Source organism: Euleptes europaea, chromosome 1 (genome assembly GCF_029931775.1).
Source record: "Euleptes europaea isolate rEulEur1 chromosome 1, rEulEur1.hap1, whole genome shotgun sequence".
Lineage (NCBI taxonomy): Eukaryota > Metazoa > Chordata > Lepidosauria > Squamata > Sphaerodactylidae > Euleptes > Euleptes europaea.
In genome coordinates this window covers 182,893,180-182,905,581 of record NC_079312.1, presented here as the reverse complement: position 1 = coordinate 182,905,581, position 12,402 = coordinate 182,893,180, and the positions used below count along the sequence as shown (strand labels likewise).

Here is a 12,402-nt window from a genome sequence, read left to right as displayed (position 1 = left end):
TTCTTTCCTCTTATTCCCAGAGCTGTGCATACATCAGAGTTAAAGGTCTCCTGTGAATGAGTGACTTGATCAGAAGTCTCCCCTCTGGACAATACTGGAATTTTGGGAAGTGGTAGTGGGAACCACCAAAAATGGCCGCTATAGGGGCAACAACAATCCCACATTGGCCCCAGCAATGCTGCAGCCAGCCTCGAGATGTTGCCCGTCTCCAAGGAGAGGCTTCTTAGCCCAGAAAGATCAGGAAGCCCGGGGCTCTGGCCTAGCCTAGACACAGCAGGGAGGTGCTTGAGGGAGAAGTTAACCTCAGAGTTCAGCTAGTCAGTTCGGGGAGAGGGAGCACCTCCCAATCACCTAGTTTTCTTCTGTTCTACTGCAGACACTTGATTTTATCTCCAAGGCTCAAGAAGCAAGCAGACAGAAGGAAAACCCCTCTTCCAGTTTCTTCTAAGCGCCAGGCTGGCAGCAATGAGAGCAAGTGGGCCAGAGGCTGCCAAATTAAACTCAGGACCTACACACAAAAGGTCAAACCAGGGAAAGGAATGCATAGCAGGCGCCTCTCGGCTGCAGAGCCCTTTGGGGCAACTTCTCTGCAGGACTGCTGCAGCTTCCCGGACAAGACCACAGAGAAGCAACAATGAAAACACTCATTGACTCCCCGCAATTTTATTTGCAAAGCTGCAAATACAGAGCAGCTGCAAAAACAGAGCGGCTTCAACAACTGTCATTTCCGACACGCCTGCCCATCTACATTCAAAATGTCACACGTGAAGAGAGAGGTGGGCTAGCTGACCTGCGAGCTGAGCGCTCCCACCCTTGCAAGCCAAAGTTGCTGAGAACTGCTTGAAAGGAGGTCCACACCGATACAGTTTAAACGGCCATTGTCATAGGCTGAAAATAATCCGCAGGCATTCAGGACTCTCGGCTGATGATCTGGGACCGCGCCATTTCCTCTTCGCTGTTCTCCTCCAAGTCAGGACCGGCCTGCAGCTCCCGGGGCCCTGGGGCGAGGCGGAACACGACTGGCGTCTGACTCAAAACCGGGTTCGTCTCCTGGAGCCCCACAATCCATTTGGCCAAAGTGGCCTGGTCTCCAGCCCCCGCCATGCACATGGCAAATACGGGGCCCTCCTCGACTAAAAAAAAAAAAAAGCAGAAAGGTCAGCAGCATTTTGAAGGGAAGCAAATCGAAGGACGCATTTTGCACACTGAGCGAGGCGGGCATAGCCGTGGCCGCCCATATAATCAGAGCTGGGAACGGTCCAGGCTTTACTCAGCCACTAACCTCCTCAACCCCCCTCTCCCTGGGCAAGTAAAGGAACTCAGCAAGGACTTTCTGCCTCTGGCACCATCTGTTAAGACTTAATTTTCTTGAAGCCACAGGGCAGTTTCAGCCCTCACAAACTGCGAGTCAAAAGAGAATGTACTGTGAAAATTATTTTTTAACGGGACCATTTAAAGGATACTCATTGATCTAATCCCTTATTCATACTTTGTATTAATTTTTATATTAGGTATTGATTTCATAATGTTGGATATGATAAGAACAGATTAATTAAAACAATTTTGGGATTAGTTCCGTTAGCAAAAGATTATACAATTTAATTTTAGACGGAAGAGGGAGAGGGGGAAGCCATTTGATTGTTAAATTAGAAATACTATTTGTTTTTCTCTTTATTAGTATTATTATGCTGTTTTTATGGATATATTAAATGAAGAAAAATAAAAAAAATGTTTTTAAAGCAAACAAACTGCAAGTCAGACAATGTCTGCAGAGGACGAAAGAGAAGCGCTTATCATATCTAGCACAGCCCCCTAGCAGCCCCCACTCATAGAATCATAGATTTGGAAGGGTCCACCAGGGTCATCTAGTCCAACCCCCTGTACAATACAGGAAATTCACAACCACCTTGTCAAGAAGTTGAGGCCTCTCAACTTCTTGGAGTGTGTTATTTCTTTTGGTTCGGGCCTAGAGGCCTATGAATTTTGTGTTATTGGAATTTTAGACCCGAAAAATAAGTTTCCTTTTGAAAACTGCTTCTGTGGAGGGAGTAAGCCCCAGCTGGTGCTAGTTAACCTTTCCCCTTTTTGGAATGCAAGGCCGTGCATTGCCATGGTAATTAAATGGTCAGCCATCATGACAATGTCCAGGTGCAGGTAGTTCTGCAGGCTTCCTCACCTGAACACATCTCTGAGTGAGTCAGCAATTCTGACCAAGCGATTAATTAACAGCTAAGTGCTTGCGTTTTCTCAATTGGCCTCTATGAGCTCATGCCACTGAGAAAACGAATATAAGGACAAACCAACCCTTGAGAAAACTATGCATGCTTTGGGGTACAGCAGGAGAGCTGTGCTGGCTGCATCACAACCCATTTGATTTTGGCCCTTGAGGGGGAAATTCTGGTCAAGCTGACCTGCTTGGAGAAACCTTTGGACAACCTTTTGAAACTCCTGAATGCTGGAAGCATCTTTGGAACTTGGTAACTATAAACCTGATGCAAGAAACCTTTGCCAATCCTTTTGAACCAAAAAGGCTTTTGAATGTATAAGCTAGCTATGTTAAATAAGTTTATTGTTTTCTTGCTTAACACTTCATGACTTTTTCTTTCCTGTAAACCAGCTTGAATCTTATAAATAGTTAGCCTTTAAATGGCTTGTGTCTGTGATTTTGGGATTCCAAGCCTAAATTCTAAGTGCCTTGTTTGAGTGTAAAAACCACCTACCAAAAACCTAAGACATTTTGGGAGTGTAATCTTTCCCTGGCAGGCCTCTACCTTGCAGGGTAAGTGTTGCACTCAATTTTGGAGTGAGTTGGGAGAGGATTGCCCTTATCTTCCCCCTGGAGCTCAACCTTTTGAAAGGGCTGGTGGCAGCTACTCCTTGGACTTGGGGCGAAAGCCTGGAGTTCAAGGTTTTGTCTTTTGGAAAACTTCTGACCAAACCAAAGCAGCCTCCAACTGGTGGAGACAGGTTGGGGAGCTCTTTGACACACCTCTCCCTCCCCCCACATCCGCAGTGACCCCCTACTCCATGCCCAGAAGATTGCCAAGGTGCCCTCCCTCTCATCACCTGCCTAAGGTCATAGAATCCACATTGCTGACAGATGGCCATTTGGCCTCTGCTTAAAAACCTCCAGGGAAGGAGAGCTCACCACCTCCAGAGGAAGCCTGTTCCACTGAGGAACTGTTCTAACTGTTAGAAAGTTCTCCCTAATGTCTAGATGGAAACTCTTTTGATTTAATTTCAACCCGTTGGCTCTGGTCCGACCTTCTGGGGCAACAGAAAACAACTCGGGACCCTCCTCTCTATGACAGCCCTTCAAGTACTTGAAGATGGTTATAATAACCCTTCTCAGTCTTCTCCTCTTCAGGTTAAACATACCCAGCTCCTTCAGCCTTTCCTCATAGGACTTGGGGTGCTGGTCCTCCCTTTAAACCATTTCATCCTCCTGGGAGAGCCCGGATGACTAATTGTGATCACTGGAGCATCTCCACTGACTAATTCAAAAAGTGTCTACCATGGAAGAAATGAAAGCTACCTTCATCTATGTCAAATTCCGCATCATCCCAAGGCCCTCGTTCCAGATCAAAGTCCAGCTGCATGGGGTAGTAGAAATTCCTTTCCGGGTCAATCACTTCCTCTTTCTGCGGAAAAGGGGAGAAAAGGAGGAGGAGGATGCGGCAGCTTCATTAGCCAACAAGTCTCAGGATTCCATTAGGCCCCTGACCTTCCATGCATCCCTGGCTGCATGTGCTCCAATTCCCAAAGAAACTGAGCCAAGCAGTAAACAGAAACATATATAAATCTGTATTAAATTTATGGAGTATTGTATAATATTATTAGTTTCTGAAGGTAACAAATTTACCACCAGTTCAACTGTTGACTGAAACCCTTGGCCTTGTGAGCTGTAGACTGTTCTTCTTCTTCTCCAACTTTTGAATTCCATAGTTGAGAAGAGTTGGTTTTTATATGCTGACTTTCTCTACCACTTAAGGCAGAATCAAACCGGCTTAAAATCGCCTTCCCTTCCCCTCCCCACAACAGACACCCTGTGAGGTAGGTGAGGCTGAGAGAGCTCTAAGAGAGCTGTGACTAGCCCAAGCTCACCCAGCTGACTTCATGTGTAGGAGCGGGGAAACAAATCCAGTTCTCCATATTAGCCTCCGCAACTCATGTGGAGGAATTTGGAATCAAACCCGGTTCTCCAGATCGGAGTCCACCGCTCTTAACCACTACATCAGGAGGAAGAATGGTTTTGCAAGCTGGCTTGGGTCCCCCATTGGGGAACAAATGCCTAAATTAAATTAAAAGAAGAGAGGAAAATCAGGATTTCCCCTGCTCCACTGAGAGCAGAGTAAGGTCCGGCCGCCAGACAAGGCTGGGCGTTCACACGGAAAGCCCCACCCCACCCCCCTTGGTAGCGCTGCAAGTCAGAAGACCTTCCTGCGTCTCAGAGGAGGCTCTCCGCCCCAAACTGTTCCACAAAACCACCAGGAAAAGACCGCTTTGCTTTCACCTTCGCTTCCTCAAAATGTAAACTACAGCACCCTGATGCCACGTGACTAGTTCCCTTCAGAGGAAACATGAGGAGGGCTATTGTAGTTTTCAAACCTTCTTCCCCCTCATCCCGACAGCCAAACTCTAAATAATTAGGAATATACAATCCATTTCCAAGTCTCCAAGCCTCTTCCCCACCACAACACACCTCCCCGCCCCCTGCAATCTCCCTACAACTAACTTTCAGGGTCCTTTTCCCACTGAAAGACAGTCGCACACACTGGGGGCCTTTGTAACATTCCAGGGACCCTCTAGTGGGCAGCCCATGGCCAGGGGAACCAGCCCCCCCCCCCGGCACACAGGGGGGCACAGACCATTTACCCTTTCTTCTGGAGGTAACAGCTCTGCCCTGAGCACGTAGTAATAAACACAAACATTCTTGAGCCATAAGCGGAAGGGGCCTTCGACAAAAACGGGCCTGTCTGGGTTGTGGCGGGCCAGGAGAGACTGCTGCTCCGGACTCTGGATTCCTGAAGGGAGAGAAGAAACAGAAGAACAAAGTTTTGCTGCCACAGTCACCGCCTCAGGAGTGGCATGACTTAAGCCCTGAATGGGGCAGGCATCCGCTCTCTGACCCCAAGTCCTGCAGCGGCTCCCTGCAGGACACTGCAAAGGTATTTCCCTCCTTCCTGCGGCAAAACCTCTGGTTCATGCACCAGCCCTCTGGCCCCGACTACAACGGTCTCCTGCTCTCTGACCAGCTGTGGGCACACCTGGGCCCCTCACCGCCACCCAGCACCCTGCTGCCCAAGCCATATGCTTCTCCCTCTCTCTCTGAGCGAGAGACACCCTGCCTTGAACCCCGACACTAGATTGCTGCCTGTTCCAGGATCCAGCTCCAGTTCCTCATCCATGGCCCTCCATCTCTCTGCTCCTCTGGCTGCACCATCTGCAGCCTCCCCTCTTCCCTCAAACAACCCCACTTCTCCCCATTTCTCCCTGTTTTGTCTGGACCTGTCCCCCACCCCCAGAGCACCAGCATGATGCCATCTCTTTCACTTTCCTACCAGTCCCTCCTAAAACCCACCTTTTCTGTAAAGCTTTTGGCACAACCATAGAATCATAGAGTTGGAGGGTACCACCAGGGTCATCTAGTCCAACCCCCTGCACAATGCAGGAAATTCACAACTACCTCCCACACACACACCCAAGTGATGCTCAGAAGATGGCAAAAAAAAAAAAAACCTCCGGGATCCCTGGCCAATCTGGCATGTAGGAAAATTGCTTCCTGACCCCAAAGTGGCGATTGGCATTTCCCTGGGCATGTAAGAAAGGGCCATGAGAGCCGAGTACTGACACAACCCTTCCTGCCCTCCCTCTCATGATCTACCTTAGTGTGCTTCCCCTAACCCCTCCCCCGAAAATCAAGCCTACATGGAAACGAATGCATTCCTCCTCTGTTCATCCTTCCCCTCATTATAAACTCCTTGGTGAGAGGACTGGTATTCCTCTACTCTGGAAATTACCAGTCACATTGAGGGGATTAGACACACATGTCTGATTATTATCAAGAGCCAGCATGGTGCAGTGGCTAGAATTTCAGACTAGGATCTGGGAGACTCAGGTTCGAATCCCCGGTCTTCCACGGCAGCTCGCAGGGTGACCTTGGGCCAGTCACACACCCTCAGCCTAACTTACCTCACAGGGCTGTCGTGAGGATAAAATGGAGGAGAATGATGCAAACCATTTTGGGGGCCCTTGGGGGAGAAAGGCAGGGTATAAATGAAGTCAATAAATATTTCCACTTTGCCTGCCTGGTTATTCCCACTTGATTGTCTCCTTGCTGTCTCAAATTCAAAACATCTAAGACGAAAAAGACTAAGAGCCTTCCAGGCCACTTAACACACAGGAGCAATTCCTAAAAACAGAGAAAGCAACGTGGAGGCAGCCTTGTTCCTCCTCTCAGCTGCAGGAGGACTGGGGGTGGGGGGGAAGCACATGAGAAGGGAGAGAGGGGCCTCCTCCGTCTGTCTGCTGAACTCAGAACTTCGACTTCCTGCTCAGCCATTCCTGCCTCCTTGGCAGAGATCTCCAAAAGCCAAGTGCTCCTTTTCGTCCCGGAAACCCTGGACTTTTAACCCCCGAAATCGAAAAGGTCCAAAGGAGTAATTACCTATTATATGCGGGTGGTCGATGGTTTTCCCAGAGTCCAAGACTTCTATGTGAGGCAGCTGTAAAGATGAAGACAAACCCAGTAAGAGTACAAGGAAGTACCAGCACAAGCACCTGTAAAGAATCTGAAGCAAAGCTCAGAGCCGAAGCTTCAAGAATCCCTCATTCAAGTGGGAATGTTTAAGGTGCTAGAATTATGTAAATTCACTGGGGTGAAAAGCTGGTTCCAACCGCTTGTGCATTTCCACTCATTAACCAAATCACTGGGAAAAGGTTTAACTGTTTAATGGACAAATGCAGAGGATCCTGCAGCCAAACTATCCTAAGTAAAAACTCTAAAGACTTTTTTTGGGGGGGAGAGACATTCAGAGGCCCCCTCACATAATGCCTGCAGGACACATAAGGCTGCCATGCATAAAGCCACCTTCAAATAGAAGGTGTAGTCCAGTAAAAAGTTAGGCATGGCTACCGCAATTTGAAATAAGTCTGCTTCAACCTGAAGATTATTTGCCCGGAAGTAAGCTCTGTGGAATGTAGCGTGACATGCGGAAGACTAAACTGTAAGGGTCACCAAGTCCCAAGGGATACGTATTTTTATCTGGACTGCAGCCGGTGCCATAATCCCCAGAATGTACAAACATCAGAAGAGCCCTGCTGGATCAGGCCCGTGAGGGTCCATCTAGTCCAGCATCCCATCTCACACAGGGGCCAACCAGTTCCTCTGGAGGTCCAATAACAGGGCATAGAGGCTGAGGCCTTCCCAATAAGAACATCAGAAGTGCCCTGCCGGATCAGACCAGTGAGGGTCCATCTAGTCCAGCATGCTGTCTCACAGTGGTCAACCAGTTACTCTTGAGGCCAACAAGGCTCACTGAGGCCTTCCCCTGATAAGAATATCAGAAGAGCCCTGCTGAGATTCTCAATATTAGTAAGGGACGCACAGATCACAAGAAACATAAGATTTTTATTTTCCTGATTATGGATTTGGAAGCTTTGGCGTAGGATCCTAAGGACCCTTCATTCAAGGAAACAACAGCGCTAGGGGGAGCTGACGGAGCTCACTCATCCTCTCCACGAAGCAACACTGCTGTCAATCTCTCTTTTTATGTCGTGGGGTGAACCCGTGTCTCCCGTTGCCGTCTCTCCTTACCTGGTAGGCCGTAATGCGAGCATCCAAGTCAGCGGCAATCCTCTGTAGGCTCAGCTGAGCGAGGTCCATGGGCTCCTGCGGCAGAGGGTCCGGAACAGGGTACGGGTTGATGTGCTTGAACTTAGGAAACCAGTACAAGATCCGTTGGTATTTCCTCACAGGGTGGCTCTTGGCCCCAAAGATTTGGAGCAACAAGAACTTAGTCTCATTGTTGGGCATGACACCTGCAAAGCAAGAGGAAGGACAAGCCCCTCAGGAGGGGGTAGAAGGTAGTTCATGGACCGCTATGCACGCAACTCCTCAGAGCAAGTCCCGTGAGCTCGGGGTGACAGCTCTACATAAGAACATAAGAAAGGCCCTGTTGGATCAGACCTAGGCCCATCAAGCCCAGCAGTCTGTTCACACCGTGGCCAACCAGGCGCTTCTAGGAAGCCCACAAGCAAGACGACTGCAGCAGCATTATCCTGCCTGTGTTCCAAAGCACCTAATATATTTGGCATGCTCCTCTGATCTTGGAGAAAGTAGATATGCATCATGACTAGTATTCATTTTGACTAGTAGCCATGAATACCCCTCTCCTCCATGAACATGTCCACTCCCCGCTTCAAGCCTTCCAAGTTGGCAGCCATCACCACATCCTGGGGCAGGGAGTTCCACAATTTAACTATGCATTGTGTGAAGAAATACTTCCTTTTATCAGTTTTGAATCTCTCACTAGTTAGCTGATTAAGGCCAATACTAATAGGTGAAGCCAAGAGAGAGCCAGGGTGGCGTAGTGGCTCGGGTGTCAGACTAGGATTAGGGAGACCCAGGTTTGAATCCCTGCTCTGCCATGGAAACTCACTGAGTGATCTTGACCCAGTCACATGCTCTCAGCCTTACCTACCTCACAGGGTTGTTGTGAGGATAAAATGGAGGAGAGGAAAAGAATGTAAGCTGCTTTCGGGGGCCCTTGGGGAGACAGGTGGGCAATAAATGAAATAAGGGCACATTTTTAACAAAAACGTTGTCTTAGTTTTGGAGTGTTGCTGTTAAGGAAGGAAAAGCCAAAATATTAAAGACGGTTTCTCTTTGCTCTTTCCCATATTGTTCCTACATCAGGAACCTATCGAAGTCTTCTTCACCCCATTCCACCACTGCACCACACTGTCTGTAATCCATCCAGGACGAATGACAAAGCAAACAGAAATCTCTCTGTGCTACAACAGACTTGTATTGCTGGCTGCGTCGAACACCAGCATCAGGAGGCTCAACCGAGATGGAAACACAGAGAGCATTTTGAGCATTGCAAGCCAGCCCAGCTCCTCCTCGCTGAAAAGGTGGGCATCCTGCCTAGCGGTCCTGCTTTGTAGCAGAAAAGGAGGGATGCCAAAGCTGGCCACAGCCAATTGTTGAGGAGCTGGTTGCAAAGAGCAAACATAAAAAAAGCGAAGTGATGGGATCGCTTTACTCTGCTTTGATGAGACCTCACCTACAATACTGTGTTCAGTTTTGGGCACCACAATTTCAGAAAGATGTAGACAAGCTGGAATGTGTCCAGAGGAGGGCAACAAAGATGGTGAGGGGTCTGGAAACCAACTCCTATGAGGAAAGGTTGAAGGAGCAGGGTATGTTTAGCGTGGAGAAGAGTGAGAGGGGATATGATAACCATCTTTAAGTGCTGTCATATAGAGGATGGTGTCGAGTTGTTTTCTGTTGCCCCAGAAGGTCGGACCAGAACCAAAAGGCTGAAATTAAATCGAAAGAGTTTCCATCTAGACATTAGGAAGAACTTTCTGACAGTCAGAGCGGTTCCTCAGTGGAACAGGCTTCCTCGGGAGGTGGTGAGCTCTCCTTCCCTGGAGGTTTTGAAGCAGAGGCTAGATGGCCATCTGTCAGCCATGCTGATTCTATGACCTTAAGCAGATGATGAGAGGGAGGGCGTCTTGGCCATCTTCTGGGCATGGAGTAAGGGTCACTGGGGGTGTGTGGGGGGAAGGTAGTTGTGAATTTCCTGCATTGTGCAGGGGGTTGGACTAGATGACCCTGGTGGTCCCTTTCCAACTCTAAGATGCTATGATTCTATGTCTTAGAAAGCGGGGCCTTCTCTCTCCCTCCACTTCCTCTGCCACCTACCGTAAGTCTCCATCTGCTCAAGAACTTCGACCCCACATTCCTGCTGGCGGGGGTAGTGGTTGAACATTCTCTGGATGAAGTTGTGAGGCACAAACACTTCCTTGGGGAAGATGTCCAGTATTTTGTTGTAGACGGTGATGTCCCTCTCCACACCAAACTCCACCATCTTCTTCAGGGCCGCGTAGATGAACTCCACGTGGCCCCGGCGGCGGATGTCCCGTTTGCAGAAGACGTCCAGAGCTTGCTTAAATGTGGCCTTGGTCTTTGCGCCTCTCTCAAAGAGATCTTCAGCAGTCATCAGCGACTGGCTGGTGGTTTCTTTGTCATGGTCCTCGTCGCCCCTGGCAGAACGGGCAATTTTGGAAGTGCTAAATACAGGACTCACTCGGAAGTTCCTCACGGGAACCAGCCGGGAATTCTACAAAAGATACAGACAAAAGGGCACGCTGGCAGGAAAGACAGGACAGCAACAGGGCTGGGCGTGCTCTGCAGAGAAGCAAAACCAAGTCACAACCACCCAGGAAAGATGGTCCAGAATTCTGGGAATCTGAAGGAGGCCCTCCATTTGGAACACATGAAGATGCCTTATACAGAATCAGAACCTCGGTCCATCACAGTCAGTATTGTCTACTCAGACCGGCAGCGGCTCTCCAGGGTCTCAGGCAGAGAAAGGTCTTTCACATCACCTACTTGCCTAGTCCCTTTAACTGGAGATACCGGGGACTGAACCAGGGACCTTCTGCATGCCAAGCAGATGCTCTATCGCTGAGCCAGGGCCCCTCCCAAACAACAACCTCTTGAACACACATTTGAACACATGAAGTTGCCTTATACTGAATCAGACCCCCCTTGATCCATCAAAGTCAGTATTGTCTACTCAGACCGGCAGCGGCTCTCCAGGGTCTCGGGAGGGGGTCTTTCACATCACCTCCTTGCCTAGTCCCTTGAACTGGAGATGCCGGGGATTGAACCTGGGACCTTCTGCATGCCAAGCAGACACTCTACCACTGAGCCACGGAGCCTCAAGAGTGTCGTAGGGGAGCGGCTTAAAAACTCATTACCTGAAGACGGCCCCTGAGTTGTAGTTGCAGAAGATTCTGTTTAGAAGCCGCCTGTAGCATGAGAGCACCCCTTCCAGAGGAAAGTTCCCATGCTGGCATAAGCAATAACATCCACGCTCGATTCATGGCTGGCCAGCAACCCTTCCTTCAAGTGGCACAGATCAGACAGGAGCAATGGCAGTCCTGAAGACGCTGAAGTTGTACACGGCAGCCACCCCTGTAATAAAGGCCGGGTAAGGAGGAAATACGATAAGGACATGACAGTAGGAACTTGCTACAAATTCCCTGCAACCTTCCTTCATGTCCTTTCTCACGGGCCATGCCAGAGGTCAAGGGAGGCTGTGCAAACAGCCATCCCATCATGCTTTGCCCACACCTCTCTGGACATGCCCCCCCCACTTTAACACAGGGGAATCTGTACAGCACCTAGAACATTTAAAAAATTAATTCATATTATTGACGGACCGCTTTTCTCACTAAGACTCAAGGAAGATTACACAGAGTGATGCAAACACAATCAACAGGATGGGACAACCAATAAACAAAACCAATAACTTTTGGATTGCAGAAATCTGAAAAAACAGAGTTGAAATAAAGCTTAGGCAATTAACATGGCATGTTAAACAATGCAGAAATTACGCAGCAATAGACAGTATGTATTATACAAAGCAGTACAGTCCACAAGTCCCTATAGAAGAAGTGTTGGTTTTTATATGCCGACTTTCTCTGCCACTTAAGGTAGAACCAAACCGGTTTACAATCCCCTTCCCTTCCCCTCCCCACAACAGACACCCTGTGAGGTGAGTGAGGCTGAGAGAGCTGTGACTAGCCCAGCCCAAGATCACCCAGCTGGCTTCATATTTAGGAGTGGGGCAAACAAATCCAGTTCACCAGATTAGCGTCTGCCAATCGTGTGGAGGAGTGGGGGATCGAACCCGGTTCTCCAGTTCATCATATCACCTTTCTGAAACATTTCGTTACAGTACAGCCCTAAATACCTGTGTAAAAAAAAAAAAAGCCTTCCTGAACAATTCAGTTTTGTATTATTTGTAGGAAACCAGGAGGGTCTGAAGTAAGCCTTTTAAAAAAAATCAGTAGGGCTGCCAACCTCCAGATGGTAGCTGGAGATCTCCTGCTATTATACCTGATCTCCAGGCGAGAGAGATCAGTTCACCTGGAGAAAATGGGACGCTTTGGAAGGTGGGCTCTATGGCACTGTGCCCCACTTCAGTTCCTCACCTCCCCAAACCCTGCCCAGCGTGGTGTAGTGGTTAAGAGCGGTGGTTTGGAGCGGTGGAGTCTGATCCGGAGAACCGGGTTTGATTCCCCCACTCCTCCTCAAGAATGGAGGAGGCCAATCTGGCGAACTAGATTTGTTTCCCTGCTCCTGCGCACGAAGCCAGCTGGGTG

At 49.0% G+C, this 12,402-nt stretch overlaps 1 protein-coding gene across 1 annotated transcript; it reads right to left on the bottom strand.

Annotated features, from left to right (window-relative positions):
* Positions 1-909: 909 nt before the first annotated feature.
* On the bottom strand, positions 910-11,118 carry ECSIT (ECSIT signaling integrator). Its single transcript, XM_056863690.1, has 8 exons — positions 10,993-11,118; positions 10,723-10,725; positions 9,932-10,349; positions 7,817-8,040; positions 6,668-6,725; positions 4,876-5,024; positions 3,536-3,641; positions 910-1,133 (listed from the first exon to the last, which is right to left on the bottom strand). Exons 1-8 carry the CDS (start codon positions 11,116-11,118, stop codon positions 910-912), a joined length of 1,308 nt encoding a protein of 435 aa, XP_056719668.1.
* Positions 11,119-12,402: the final 1,284 nt, after the last annotated feature.